General features: G+C 43.4%; 1 protein-coding gene across 1 annotated transcript in view; it reads left to right on the forward strand.

The window, feature by feature from the left end:
- Positions 1–15,754, forward strand: part of CRYL1 (crystallin lambda 1) — a 190,281-nt gene that overhangs the window by 60,394 nt on the left and 114,133 nt on the right. Inside the window, exon 3 of the mRNA XM_063444903.1 lies at positions 249–375. Coding sequence (XP_063300973.1) covers positions 249–375 — 127 coding nt within the window. The remainder of the gene's footprint in view (positions 1–248; positions 376–15,754) is intronic.

The following is a 15,754-nucleotide window of genomic DNA, read 5'->3' on the forward strand; positions in this document are numbered from 1 at the left end:
TGTAGCAAAATAAAAAAGTATCTGAAAAGGATCTTAAACGGAAAAAGTGCACATCTATGCTCAGGATAGGCTCTCCATGTAGACAGACACATGTAGACAGCTGCCATCTGAACATTTTAATGTTGATCCCTGTGTAACATTAAGTAATTTCAAATGTAAAGTTTAGACATGACATGAGAGAGTTGTTCATACTTTATTGTTTTTTTTTTTTTTTTTAAAGCTTTTTAAAAAATATTTTTTCCCCCCAGAAAACAAATGGAGGACCTGAAAAAATCAGGGATGCTACGAGGAACTCTGAGCGTTAATGAACAAATGGCATTAATCAGTGGTAGCAGTGACTTAAAGACAGCTCTAGAGGGCGCGGTATTCATTCAAGTAAGAGATGATTTCCCACCCCTTATAAATATTAAGAAAATGATAAGCACTTAGTACAAGGTTAAAACACAATATGAAATACAAACATTATAATCTAGATAGCAGCTAGTAATCTGAAGAGTTTTTTTTTTTAATCTAGACGTAATAAAATAGTAAGAATAATAAAATAAACAATAATGTAATAAGTGTGATCAGGATACATAGTGTCAGGGATGCCTAGGGGCTCTGCAATGCCTGGTGATATACCCATTACCTAGTAGTCTAGCAGGATGTCAAAAAGCTGTGCTATTATTTTAATGATAATTGAGGGTGAGCACTCAGTGTATCTCCTGCCTTCTGGTGGAAATAGTTTCTCCTATGTGTATAAATGTAAAGTTACTGGATCTTTAAGGATATTCGCCATATACATATATTCATGTGACTACGGGTTTTCAATTAAACACTAAAAAAGCAGTAAATGGATTTGATTCACAACCACAGTGAAATATTCTTTCACAATTAAGATATTTCACCAACACTACATTTTAAGTGGAACTCCTTTCTTTCAAATTGGTGGAAGTTCCAGTTTTAAACTCGTCATATACTGGAATTAAACATATATAAACGCTCACTTCCTAGTTACGGAGCAGGTATTGTCCTATGGTGACTTCAGTGTGAATTCACCCTTCCCCAAAGGGCATGATGAGACAACAGTGATATACGGTGCATATAAGACTGCGTCTTTATAGCCTTACATATAATGAAAATAAAAATTAAAAGAGAGATGTTTTGGAAAAGAAAATAGTGCAATCCATTGTTTGGGATTATTTAACTATTCTGCATAATACTCAGCTGAATTACTGAATTGACTATGTCTGTTTAATTATACATTTCATGTTCAGGCAGGAAATATTATTAATGACACTCATAGGCAAAATAAGTTCTGGGAAAATCTAACCTAAAACCTTTGGACTGAGACAGGTTTAAATCTCAGGTGCCTTACTACTCACCTAAATCATTCAAACAAAAAACATAAAACACACATCTAAAAAACCTGTCTACCTGTTTATTGCGAGCAAATATATAAAAACTACTAATCACTAGACCTTCACAACCATATTCTCCAAATTTTACAGCCATATCGCCTCCGATATCCATATTTCTCTCATTTCTCTCATTCCTCTCTTAATCTTATATTCCCCCCAAATTAATTCAGAATGATATTCATCTCTCCTCCTCACAATTCTATTACTGCCTCCAACACTCAGATGCCCCCCTCCCTAATTTATATCCCAACCTCCACACCTACTGTTGCTTCTACATCTACCGTTGGTTCTACACCTACCGTTGATGTCTTGTGGAAACTCATGTATTTTAATGGTTTCTTTGCACAGTTCTCTCGCTTAGCTCATATGAATAATTATCTTGATCCACCTCTATAGGACTATATCAGACAGCACTAAGATCAGGCAGTGACGGGTGTATTCTAGTTGCACAGAATACCACTGGAAAGGGAAGAATAGAAATATAATAGACATCTTCATCTCGGCTAAGGCCATGCTGCAAATGTTTGTTTTGGCAGCTGGGTTCTTAGTTGCATTAAAATATGTTTAAAAAGTTAAAAGAACATGTGGACAACCCAGCCTGAAATGGGCCATACTGTAACGATACTTGCCCTTCGTGCATTACTTAGAAAACAGAAACAAGTCATAAAAAACAGAATGAAGAATGGTGAGAAACTAGCAAGCATGGTATACCAGTACAGAATAATGACCTATAAAATACCCATGGATGACCACGAGGGTGTGACGATACCTTACCTGTGTCCGCCGAGCCCGCGCAGCACGACGGTTCACCCGGCTGCTTCGGGGAGGCGGCGCAGCCTGTCGGACGCTGCCCACTCGCAGCAAAATCACTTTTATGACGCGGCACATGCGCGCCGACGTCATAATGATTTTGCCGCAAAAATTCAAACATGGCCACGCTCCCGGACCTTTTGGGGGCGTGGCCTTAAAGTGAAACACACATCAGTATAAAAGGGCATCCCTGTCCACCCCTCAGTGCCCTAGTGTGGTTCTTGATTGTTCCCTCTTGGGCTCTTATACATATTTATCTGTCTATCTGGTATTTTGACCCTTGGCTTCCGTACTGACGATTCTCCTCTCTGGCTCCCTGACTTTTGGCTTTCTCGTTCATCCCGTTTTCCGTACTCCCTTGATCTTTGGCTTTTCTATTTGACTATTCTCTGACGTTTAGTCCGGCCACCCTAAGGTCCGGTATACGTCCATTTCTGGGTTACCATCTGTGTGACAAAGGGAAACCATGATAGGGCAAAGCATAAAATGCAGAGATGGTTTAAATAGCCCTAGAGAGCACATTTAAATAGCCTTTGTAAGCGTAATTTTTGTGACTCCAAATGGTACAAGGGTGATGTCGGACAAATAATGCAGGTAACTGTGCATCGTGATTGATGCATGGGACTTGAACTCCATAAAATGACGCAGGTTTGCAGCATCTGAAATTACGTCAAAATGAGGCATGTCAGTGGAATGTGTGGGGGAAAATAACACACAGCAGGAGGGGTCCTAACAGGCACTGTGGCACTGTCACATCCTGCTCTGTTCTGTGGAGATGTCTGGTCTTGGCTTCTGGTATCCAGTACTCTTTTTACATTTCTTTAGTTTTTTGGGTTTTCTATTCTATGTCTGGTTTTCTTCATGCTGGGTTTCTTGGTTCATTCTTATATTCCGTCCCTGGATTTCCCAGTCTCTTGGTTTAATTTAAATGTTTGTTTTATGTTGCCACACCCTTTTGTTTTCCATCATTCCTTTTGTTTCAGTGTCCTGCAGGCAGCTGCTCAAGCCCTCTGCCCTTTCTTGCAGGTCAGTGCTATTGTGGTTTAGTATGGTTCTTTTAGCGAATATTAGGCAGTGAAGGACCTGCCGAATATGGGGTATATTGGCGTTGTGGCAGGCTTATGCAATGTATGATCATATAATGTAACTAAATCCCCATACTTTTCATATATAGTGTTTAGTTATGTCTCCTCTTGTTTTGCCTATTATATATTTTCTTGTTTTATTTTGTAATCCCAGTCCATGTACAGTCCTGTCCTGTCCTGCCCCTGTTTAGTTAATGTTCCCTTATGTATTGTGTACATGTTCTGGGTTTAGCTTCCTATCCTCCTCCGGTTCTGGGTTCTCCCAGTTTTGTCTTGTTTTCATGTTTGGTGCCTGTTCTAGTCTTGCCTTGTTTCTGTACTGGATACATGTCTGCTGCAGAGCCCCCTATCCAGTTCCTGGGAAGTCTGCATATCAAGCTCCTAGTTCTTGGGATCCGCTGTAGCTGCATCAGGGTTCTGGTATGTGGCCGCACAAATGCTGGTGCTCAACACCAGAGGGCGTGTGGTTACCCTGCACCAGGCACTTCCACACTATGACTCCTACTCTGAATATCAGGCATACTGGGTCCCGGTCCACGCACCGCCGCCCAGACAGTGTCTGGGACCCGGGCACTGGACCGCCACCCCGTAACAGGCACATACCCAGAGCCCTTAATAGAGGAGACACCACTCTTCAAAAGGGTTAAAGTTAGTTAATGTTCCATAGTATAGAATTAAACTATATACTTTGTGTCTTGATTAACGTGTGGATAATTTGTCATTCGTGACCCATTAAATACAATTTGATTTAAAATTATTTTTTTTATTTATTGATTTTTTTTCAATCAAGAAAAGAAACCGTTAATATTTTAATATCATGCCATACTTGGGTATTAAATCATGTGATATCACTCGGTCACAATTTATAAATAACGTGGGTTTAGCACTCACATTCCTGTCCTGTTCTTGCCTCAGTGCTATTTCGTGCCCCAATACAACGTCCCAGAGAAATGCACTCAGAGGGCTTGTAGTCTTGTGCAATATATCCTTTATTTGTGCAGCGGTACAGTCGATGTTTTTTTTTTGTCTTGAAAAAAGTCAAAGTCGGACTGAAACGCTGACTGTATATATGTTCGTTAGGGTTCAGCACTCTCTCACAGTCTTGTCCTTGCCTAGGTGCTTACTTCAGCCAAAATATACATAATCCAAGAAAAGTGTACTCACAGGACTCTGTAGAGGATTTTTCAATTCTTTTATTGTACAATATAGATACACCACATTTGTGTCAACATTTCCCTTCTTTGTGGGACTTTTTCCAAGTCTTGGAAAAAATAGCCGGATTACCCATAAGATGGCTTAGACAACCGTGTTTGGCCCAGGCTCAGACAGGGGACTGGAGCTGGCAGTGAAATCAATATATCTCTCCCCTTGGCCCTGTACCTGTACCCCATAAGGGAGCATTGTGGTCTTCATCAATATCAGGTGCAGATCACTTAAAGAGCTCCCTTGCCTTTTCACAGCCAGCACGCTGAGTCATTGACAAAGCCACGGACCACGGACTCCCTTTAGGGAGATCTTAAAGAGGTCTGCACTCAACATTGCAGGCCACAATATTCCACAACCAGACCACACTAGAACAGTTAAACTCCTCCACACTCAAAATTCACCCACCACAAGCACACTCTACCTCCACCCCCCATACAGCTCCCAGTCTTCTCCACACAGACCACAATCAACCATTACACACACTCACACAACACTCAGTCTCCCCCACACAAAAACAGTCACCCAACACACACACATACCCAGCAATCACAGAACATAGCCCATGGCTCTAGGAGGAGGCCCCATTCTGGCTAGTGCAGCAGAAATTGTGGGTGCTGTATAAATAAGAGACAACTAAATTTATTTAAATAAAGTGTGTAAATTTGTGCCATGTTGGTGACAATATTTATCCAGTACTAGTTACCTATTTGTCATATGACCTTAAATTTAACATTTGTTGTGAATTCTCACCTTAGTTAATAAACCTGTTTGGATTCCTGACTATTCCCACTTTTGTAATTCTCATTACTGTGGATTTTACTTGTTCCACTTCCTTTAAAAATATTCATACGCAATTTGCGTCTCCCCTCAAGCATGTTGGATAATGGGGAGGATTATGGTGCATTACCTGGAGAATCAAGGTTAAAGAGACGTGCCCGTAAATCCTACAGACAGGTTTTAATAAAAGAAAAAAAAGAGTTGAAATCCTTTTACACTGCTAATTTATTTGCTGCCTAGGTGTGGTCTAAGTGTCCAAATCCATACTCTTCCCATATTCTCTTTTATGTTTTAATGCTCTAGATTCTCACTGACAATTTTACCCGGAATGTGTTATTACTTGAATGCATCATATGAAACAACAAAAGCCATGTTTCATGATGTTTGGAAACCTCCCCCTTTAACGCTTTGAATGCTAGGTGATGAACAATACCTTAATATTGATGAGCAATACCTTATATTGGTTACAAATTCCCAACATGTCTGCACACCCAAAAATGGTTAAAACTGACGCCAATAATATTATTTCACAGTAGTACAGGTCATGTGCAGCTATGTCGTTCCTGAAATCTTTGTGTATAATTTCATTTTTAAATTTCAGACTGTTCTAAAATATCAATTCAAATAAGGCATCTACAAAACAGTCACAGAACAGTGTTAAAATTACACCATAGTCACCAAAACAGCTTTATCTTAATGAAGCTGTTTTGGTGTATAGATCATGCTCCTGCAAGCTAACTGCTCAATTTTCTGCCATTTCTTTCTGTCCATGTAGCCATAGAAACATCTCCCCTGGTTATGACTGACAGTCTGCATGAAATAAAATGGTTTCATTTTAAATCAGATGTTAATTTACTTTAGAAGTTTTTATCTCCTGCTCTTTACATTGAACTTTAATTACACACAGGAGGCTCATGCTGAGTCTTGAAGGCTATTGACCATGCAGGAGATAAGAAATTCTAAATTAAACAGACTCTGCAATAAAGTTTAAATATTATATATCAATTTACAGGAAGTGTTTAAGAAGGCTGTGTAGGTCACAAGCAGGGAGGTGTGACAAGGGCTACTTTAAAAAGCTGATTTAACTCCTAAATGATAGAGAATTGAATAGTGAGACTGCAGGGCCATGATATATACATAAAAATGGCTTCATTGTTGTAAAGTTGTTTTGGTGCCTAAAGTGTCCCTTTAAATCATTTTGTTTATGCAGCCCTAAGCACACCTTCCTGCTTGTGACTTACACAACTTTTTCTAAACACTTCCTGTAAAGAGTCACCTAATGTTTATACTTTCGTATCTCATGCTCTGTTGATAGCTTGCTAGACCCTGCATGAGCCTCTTGTATGTAATTAAATTTCAATGTATAGAGCAGGAGATAAAAACTTTTAAAATAAGTTACAGCTGATTGAAATGGAAACAAAAGTGATTTCACTACTAAATGGCACAGAATTGAGCAGTGAAACTTTAGAGGCATGATCTATACACCTAAACTGCTCCATTAAGCTAAAGTTGATCTCTGTCTTTCCACAATATATGGTGGTTATTCGTGATACATATATTATAGTACAGTTGTTAGGAGCTTCCATTTTTATTTATAATTCTTTATTTTTTTGTGCAATGAATTAAACAGTGATAATTGTTGACATGTCCTCATGGTATCAAGTAAAATAGGTAAAAGTGGTAATATTAATATGCATGGTTAAGTAAGAGCGTAAATGTAACCCTTTTTTTTTAATGACCCATCAGTTAAAACAGTCAGAGCTGTCTGCGGCCAGGTTGTGATTAAAAACAGCTTACTCAGTGCTTTAAAAGCTGGGACGGTGTGCATATACTTAGTAAGAAGTCTTTCTGAGGGTTGTGACAGAGTCCGGCTTATGGTGCAACATTCTGCAAAACATTTATTTATTTCAGCATGCAAACAAAATACTACTGAGGTCAAAATCTATCTAATTCCTTTTAAATGTTATTGATGCCCAGAGGGTCTCTTTAGTTTGGTAATATTTTGATATATTTATACATAACTTTATTAAAAAATATTAGATCATTTGAAAAGCTAACCCAACAATATTAAATCGAGGCCATACAAAAAAAAAGCACTAAAGGGGAATGTCAAACAGGCAAACAGGAGAGGGGGAAAACATACAGAAAAGGGGAATTAGGAAAAAAACATACATCCTTAGAAGAGCTACTGTAGCTCAAATTGCTGAAAAAAACGACTGCTGGCCATGATAGAAAGGCATCAGAATACACAGTGCATTGGAGTTTGCTGCATATCGGGTTGAGTAACTGCAGACTGGTCAAGGTGCCCATAATGGCCCTTGTCCACCACCGCAAGCATCTTGGGGACATGAGTGTCAGAACTGGACCATGGAGCAAAGGAAGAAGGTTGCCTTGTCTGATAAATCACATTTTCTTTTAGATGAGGTGGATGGCCGGGTTTGTGTGCATTGTTTACCTGTGGAAGAGATGGCAGCAGGATGCACTATGGAAAGAAGGCAGGCAGGCGAAGGCAGTGTTATGCTCTGGGCAATGCTCTGTTGTTGATGTCACTTAGCACATATCAGACTACTTACAACCCTTCATGCCAATGGCATGATGGCAGTGACCTCTTTCACCTGGATAATGCACCCTGCTACACTGCAAAAAATGTTCAGGAATGGTTTGAGGAACATGACAAGGAGTTCAAGGGGTTATCTTGGATTTCACATCCCTCACATCTCAATCCAATTAAGTATCTGTGGATTTTGCTGGAGCAACAAATCCGATGCATGGAGGGCCCACCTCGCAACTTGCAGCATTTAAAGTATCTGTTGCTAGTGTCTTGGTGTCAGATGTTCAGAGGTCTTGCGGAGTCCATACCTCAGCACGAGGCAGCACGAGGGGGACCTACACAATATTAGGCAGGTGGTTTTAATGTTGTGACATGACTGATCATTGTATATCGCTGGGGCACAAATTTAATGTGAAGCTGGCATCCACATAACATGTCGGACAAATAAAATTTCAGGTTTTTGTACATTTGATATATACACCGTGCTAGCAAAATCAATGGTAAATATAGGCTAAAAGAAACACACAAGCGAAGATGCATTTTGTGCACACTAGGGGTCAGGGCCGGTGGAAGGATTTCTGCCGCCCTAGGCAAAGATCAATTTTGCCGCCTCCTCATGTCACTCACTCACTGACAGACACACAGACACACACTCACAGACACTCACTCACTGATAGACACACACACACACAACACAGACACTTACAGACAGACATACACTCACTCACTGATGGAGACACACACAGGCACTCACTGACAGACATACACTCACTCACTGACTGACACACACACACACCCCCCCCACACACACACACACACACACACACACTCACTGACAGACATACACTCACTCTCTGACACACACACACACACACACAGACGGACACTCACTGACATACATACTCACTCACTGACAGACATGCACACGCACACTTATAGTCAAACACTCACACACTCACTGACACAGCTTCAGACAACCAGCCTCCTTACCTCCCTCGGGTCCATTGTGGGGCAACTCCTCACTCCTCCAGTGCGCTGTTTAGTATGCCGGGGCCGGAATGACATCATATTCCGGCTCCCGGCATCACAGAGGGCGTGCGAGGGAGGAGTGAGAGGCTGCAAGAACAGCCTCCCTCGCCGCCTGGCTTCTCCTTCCCCCTCTCCTCCGGCCATCAAGGTAAGCAGGTGCCTGCTTTGCCTTACCTAGCAAAGCTTTGGGGGCGTCCTGAGGTGGCCAGTTGGCCACCTCATGGCTCCCCTGTGACATGGCTCCTCTCGGCGCCCCCACTTTCGGGCATCTTGAGGATTGGCCTGGAGCTGGTGGCGGCTCAAGAGGTGCTCGCCCAATGCTGCGGCCCCAGACAGGGGCAACCCACCATGAAACATCCCGGTGGGTGCCCCAGCAGGCCGGCGGCCTAGGCGAATGCCTAGTTCACCTTACGGTTGCGCTGGCCCTACTAGGAGTTGGGTAATGTTGCCACATTACACAAAGAAATAATGCTACGAATAATGTTTAATAAATACAATTTTAACCTATGCAACATTAGACAGGTGTTTTTAATGTTGTGACTGATCTGACAATACATGGAAAGGAGGGAAAGCAAAACATAAAGAATAAAGAGCGGGGCGTGGTCTGAACGCCGTTGAAAATGGCCGCATAGAGCGAGAGCTCCGCACCCCTATGCTCAAAGAAATGCACTGTAACCCGCTATAATCCCATATACTCAGCGACAGATCCTATCCTGCATCACCCCTTACCGACAGCGGATCCCCGCGGGAACGGATGTCCAGTCGCAGACCCACTAAGAAGAGCCTCAAAGAAGCTCCATCGGTAGCAGACATGCTTACAGCCCAGAGGCCTACGGCACGTGGCGCACACACGGACCCGAGCCCTGGCAAATTGGATCCCACACACCCACTGAGAATGGGAGATTCCTCATCGGAGGCATCCGCCAGTGCCATCCTGCAGTCACTGGCCGAAGTAAAGGGGTACCTGGCTGAAGAAATCAAACGCACAGCCGCTGAGGTGAAGGCTGAGATAGCCGCCATTGGGGCTCACACTACCCATATTGAACGACAAATGGGTACCATAGTGACAGCCCAGAACACAGCGACCAGTCTGACCAACAAACTCCTCCACAAAATTATGGAGCTGGAGCTGGAGCTCGAGGACGTCTCCAATCGCTCGAGGCGCAATAACCTCCACATCCGCGGCCTGCCGGAGACAGTGGAGGAGGCAGACCTCGAGGAGGCCTTGATATCCTGCTTCACAAAGAGCCTACCAGGTATCCCCGACCACTTCTGGCTAGTAGACAGAGTCCACCGAGCTTTACGGGCCAGAGGGCCGAAGAACAGCCCAGAGATACTCGTCTTTAAGGGCCCAAAACCAGCGGTGCTGCTGCCTTTGACAGATATACCCACCTTCTTGTCAGATCTGGGCATTTAACTGCCAGCAGACTTCCGAGCCCCGGCCTGCGGCTCGGAGTCACTCTCCGTGCTCCCCGAGCTCGGTGACATGAGCCACCTGCAGCAGGACTGACACGGACAAATTTACACCATTGTGGCCTGGGACCAGGCATCACGCAAGTTATTACCCACTGCCTGATGATATGAGGGCATTGGTGTTTATTTTTTGATTAGCACTGTTAAGTGTCTTTGACACACATATAGTCTGTTCGATGGAGGGGGATGGGGGAAAAATGGCAGCAGTGCCAGTGATTGATGCTCTGTTTCTGGGGACGGGGCTGGGGGAGGGGGGTGGTGTGCGGGTGTACGGGGGTCCTGACCATAAAGCAGGGGACGAGGAGAACTGGGTAATAGGGCGGGTGTGGGCCCCGGGACACGCCACAGCCAAGGGAAATGAGAGAGGGAATAGAAGTGAATGACAATACTGTAATTGCATTACGATATACCCCCTGTGGCTCTCCCGACCGGGCCCTCCCCGATATGTCTCCCAGAGGGGTGCGCGGACCGACTATGTGTGTTCCCCCGGGGGCCCAGGTGGCCCACTCAACAACACAATTCTATGGGTTTTCGGCCCTGAGTGGGTGATTTTGGCCATAACAAGTATGCATAACTAAAGGTACAAATGCTCAGTGACCGAACCCACACTCACAGAAGCAGCGAGTTAGGGGCATAGGCTAACGTATCAACAGCGCAAGCGGGGCCTATCTGAACTACTGGCCGGTCACCTCCCCGCGACGGAGCCTATTCCTGGCCCACTTGGTATGCCGGTGGGCCTGGCTCCTAGGTGTACACTTGGGGAACAGTCCCACTGATGCCTATACACGGCTGTGAGCTGGGAGTTGACTGGCGTCGGACCCTCGGATAGTGCATAACGCCCTATATACTACTTGAAACACGGGTACCGACTGCCACTTGGGAAGGATAACAATAACTATAAAATAGACCCCTGCAGGATACAGTTGTGCCGCGGGAACTGCTGATCCGCTCATTAGACCAAGCACTTCACGGGCACTGCTGATTCCCGTGAGAGCCCTTATGGGACCCTTGGAGGATCCAACACCCGAGTGAGCGGGACTATACCTTCTATTCGGCGGTACACGGAACGTACTCCTGGATAGATATGTTCCTTGTCAACCAACTAGTCATGCCATGGATCAAAACCGCAGAAATAACCCCAATCTCATGGTCTGACCATGCTGACATTGCACTCACTTTAACCCCTTAAGGACACATGACATGTCTGACACGTCATAATTCCCTTTTATTCCAGAAGTTTGGTCCTTAAGGGGTTAAAACTCCCTGGCCCACATGCCCCCTGGAAATGGAGACTGAATGCCTCCCTGCTTAAAGATCCCCAAATAAAGATGACGATACAGCAGGAATTAACCCGCTACTTCCTAGAAAATAACACTCCTGACATATCCCCCACAACGTTATGGGCAGCCCACAAAACAGTGGTGAGGGGATTATTGATTAAAACTGCCACCTTCCTAAAAAGGAAAAAAGCTGAACAACTCACTGAACTCCAGAAACTGTTACGCAAGACTGAAATGCAAAACAAGCAGACAGCGACCCCGGACACAACCAGGGCAGTGACTGACATCAGACGACGGCTTAGAGAAGTAATGATAGATGAGGTGAGCAAAGAGATGATCCGCACCAAACGCTTATTTTATGAAAAATCCAATAAAATGGATACACTATTAGCCCGGGCCCTTAGACCCAAACGCAGGGACACGATTATCACGGCCTTTAAAGACTCTCAAGAAAAGGTCTTAACCAACCCCAGGGACATAAGCAAGGAATTTACGAACTTCCTAGCCCAGGTATATGACCACTCCCCCACACTCACGAATACAAACAGCGCATACATGGCGCAAATTGCCGCCTTCCTGCAGAATGCTAAACTGCAGCGACCCTCGGCAGAAGTATCTTCACACTTAGGGGCACCCATCGAACATGGCGAAATAAATAGAGCCGTAACGGATCTTAAGGGGGGAAAGGCCCCGGGCCCAGATGGGTTCGATGGCTCTTACTATAAAACCTTTCGGGAAGAACTTATACCTCACCTAGCCAACATGTACAAGACCTGGACGGATAATGACTCTCCAAACTCCGACCTTTCAACGGCAGACATAGCCCTTATCCCCAAACCGGACAGAGACAACTCTAATGTAACGAATTACCGCCCCATCTCCCTTATCAATTTTGACTTGAAAGTATTTGCTAAGATACTTGCCACCAGACTCAACCCCATCCTCCCAAAGCTCATACACGCAGACCAGGTGGGTTTCGTCCCAACCAGACAACTTTACGAAAACACAAGACGAGCAACAGACCTGATATGGTGGGCTAATAAAAAATGAGCGCCTTCTCTGGTCCTTTCCTTGGATGCGGAGAAGGCATTCGACAGAATTCAGTGGCTGTACATGCTTGCCCTCCTTGAGGAGATGCGGCTCCCCACCATGTTTGTTAAGGCGGTCCAAGCACTCTACTCTCACAACCAAAGACCATTTTAGATATCTACAACTGAGGGACTTTGCCAAGAAGCCCACCATTGCTGAAGCAGCTAGAACTAGGCCCACATTCTATGAAACACTACTAGGGATCACGTACCGGCCTCATTACTCACCTATATACGCAACTGAGCGCACTGACTAGCGAGACCCAAACACCTTCCTATATCTTACAATGGGAAACTGACCTCCAACAGACACTAGAAAGCGGGGAGTGGCAGGACATATGGGAGGCTGCGGCCAAGTCCTCAGTATGTGTCATTCACCAAGAACAGTGTTACAAAACGCTCATGAGATGGTACGCAACACCAGTCAAGTTGCACAGAATGGGCAAAACACCCACAGATATATGCTGGAGAGGGTGTGGGGAGAAAGGCACATATCCTTGTGGTGGACATGTCCAAAAGCTGTCCAATTCTGGGACAACATAGCCACACTTCAGACGGTAGTTCTAAACAAGCCAATCAAGCCTGACCCCTGGACTTTCTTGATACCAAAACCGATTGACAGCCTACCCAATAGAGAACAAAAACTATTGAATAAAATCAGCCTGGCAGCCAGGCGTGCCCTAGCACAGACGTAGCTCCAAATGGAAACCCCGCACATGGACAGGGTAATTTGTAATATCAAGGAAGCACACCTAATGGACAAGCTCACAGCGCAGGTACGGGACACGTACCCCCTCTTCCTTAAAGTGTGGGAACCGTGGGAGGACTACATTAACGCTAACTAACACCCCCCCTGCGGCAGAACCCACCCATCCTCATCTCCTCCTTTTTTTTCCTTCTCTTTCTTTCTTCTCTCTCCTGCACATTTGGATTAGATTGAAGTGCTTAAATATGAAAGTTTGCATACTACCAACATGATACGGTCATGTGCCAAAAATGTGGATAAAGGCACGTATCTTAGAGCTACTATACGGACACCCGCTCCACAGATGAGCATGACCACCTCTTGAAACTCATGTAATACGAAATGTACCATGCACTTCTTATGTATTGTTTTCTCTCTCTTTGTGTTTTTATAAAATGGAAAATGAAAAAGTACCTGTATGGAAAGTACCTGTTGTACAAGATACGCAAAAATTTTACTATGCCAATTTTGGCTTCTGCGTAAGCCTTAACTATGTGCGATAAATATGCTATGTCACGGCCTAAATAAAGAATAAAAAAAAAAAAAAATGTAGATAAAAGGGGAGATACGAACAAAACAGAACAGTTGTTTGTGCTGCGATCCATATTTTGCTCACTTGTGCTGAATCCAGATCTCAATTGATAGCAGGTTCCCTCTGCACGAGAGATACAGCAACCCCCGGCCTATCGTTTTGGTCATTTATCTTGGCCTCATCATCAATATATTCCTCCAGGCACAGTGAGCAAAGTGAAATACCATCCAACCTCCCTCAAACTTAAAGCAATATCTCAGCAATATATTTTCTTTAACATTTCATATTAAATATGAATTCCCATTGCTTTCACTTCCTGTTCTGCTACATTGCTCTTGGTTGACAAATAAACATGACCATAATTTACTTTTTTTTTTAGCTCAGACCTTCTTTTGGTTTCTGTTGTTTAATTGCATGTGGACAATACATGAACACACTCATGAGTACACACTCATTTTAACCTCTTAACAAACATCATATCTCAGAATGTTATTTTATTCTTATCAACAAAGTTGTGCGTATTGGTCTGTGATTGAACACTTTATATACACCAAAGAAATGGTTCCTTGTCTGTATTACTGGGTTTGTCATTTTTTTCATTATTCTTTATTTTAGTTAGTGCATAGCATAACAGTTGACATTTTTCAAGAGTATAAATGAAATTGTTCTAATATATGGATAACATGAAATGTCAGCAAATAGCACTTTTTTTTTTTAAGAGAAAAGTAAGAAAAGAAAACCAGGCCTATGGATACGACTGAATAGTTGCATTAATAAGGAAATAAAGTAAGTAAACATGTCTAGGTGCGTAAAGTGTGTAACATTAATAATAACGTTATTAAAAGCCTTGATTAACATGCTGGAATAATAAAGCATGGGATTGGCTGGTCATGTAAAGGGCTTAATTTGGTACAAACAAGATAAAACTCAGGCTTATATACATAACCAGCAGGAGAATTAACCACTGGAAATAAAATCCATAGCACACTGCACTTCACACTTCTGTTGAATAAAATAGAGGAGCAAGATAGAATAGTAGGAGCTAAAAATCACAAAGCTGAGTATTTAAATATAAAAAATAATCCAGGCACTCCAGCATATTCCAAAATGTAGGCAATTTTTATTGGAACAAGGAACCAAAAGGCAACGTTTTGACCCCTTAGGGCCTTTGTCAAGCTTGACAAAGGCCCTAAGGGGTCGAAACGTTGCCTTTTGGTTCAAGCTTGACAAAGGCCCTAAGGGGTCGAAACGTTGCCCTTTGGTTCAAGCTTGACAAAGGCCCTAAGGGGTCGAAACGTTGCCCTTTGGTTCCTTGTTCCAATAAAAATTGCCTACATTTTTGAATATGCTGGAGTGCTTGGATTATTTTTTACATTTACATGCTACAATTAGTCCTTTTTTGGTACTGGGACTTGTCCACTAGAGCACCCTGAATTCCAGACGAAGGATTGAGTGCACTTCCATCACCTACATATACTATTAAAGCTGAGTATTTAGCCAGCACCCAGGTATCACAACTGGGCCTACTACTGCCTTCACTTTCCAATCATATCTAGCTCTTCTCTCAGTACTTGGTATTTGTTTGTCTTCTCATATTAATTCCTCCCGATGTTATAGTCACTGGGTATTGCCACATCCACCACCACTGCAATCTTCCATTCCTTGTCTACCACCACAATGTCGAGCTGGTTGGCCAGCACTTGCTTGTCTGTCTTAATCTGAAAGTCCCACAGGATCTTAGCCTTGTCATTTCCAACTACCCTTTGTGAAATCTCCCA

Source organism: Pelobates fuscus, chromosome 1, assembly GCF_036172605.1.
Source record: "Pelobates fuscus isolate aPelFus1 chromosome 1, aPelFus1.pri, whole genome shotgun sequence".
In the NCBI taxonomy this organism is placed as follows: domain Eukaryota; kingdom Metazoa; phylum Chordata; class Amphibia; order Anura; family Pelobatidae; genus Pelobates; species Pelobates fuscus.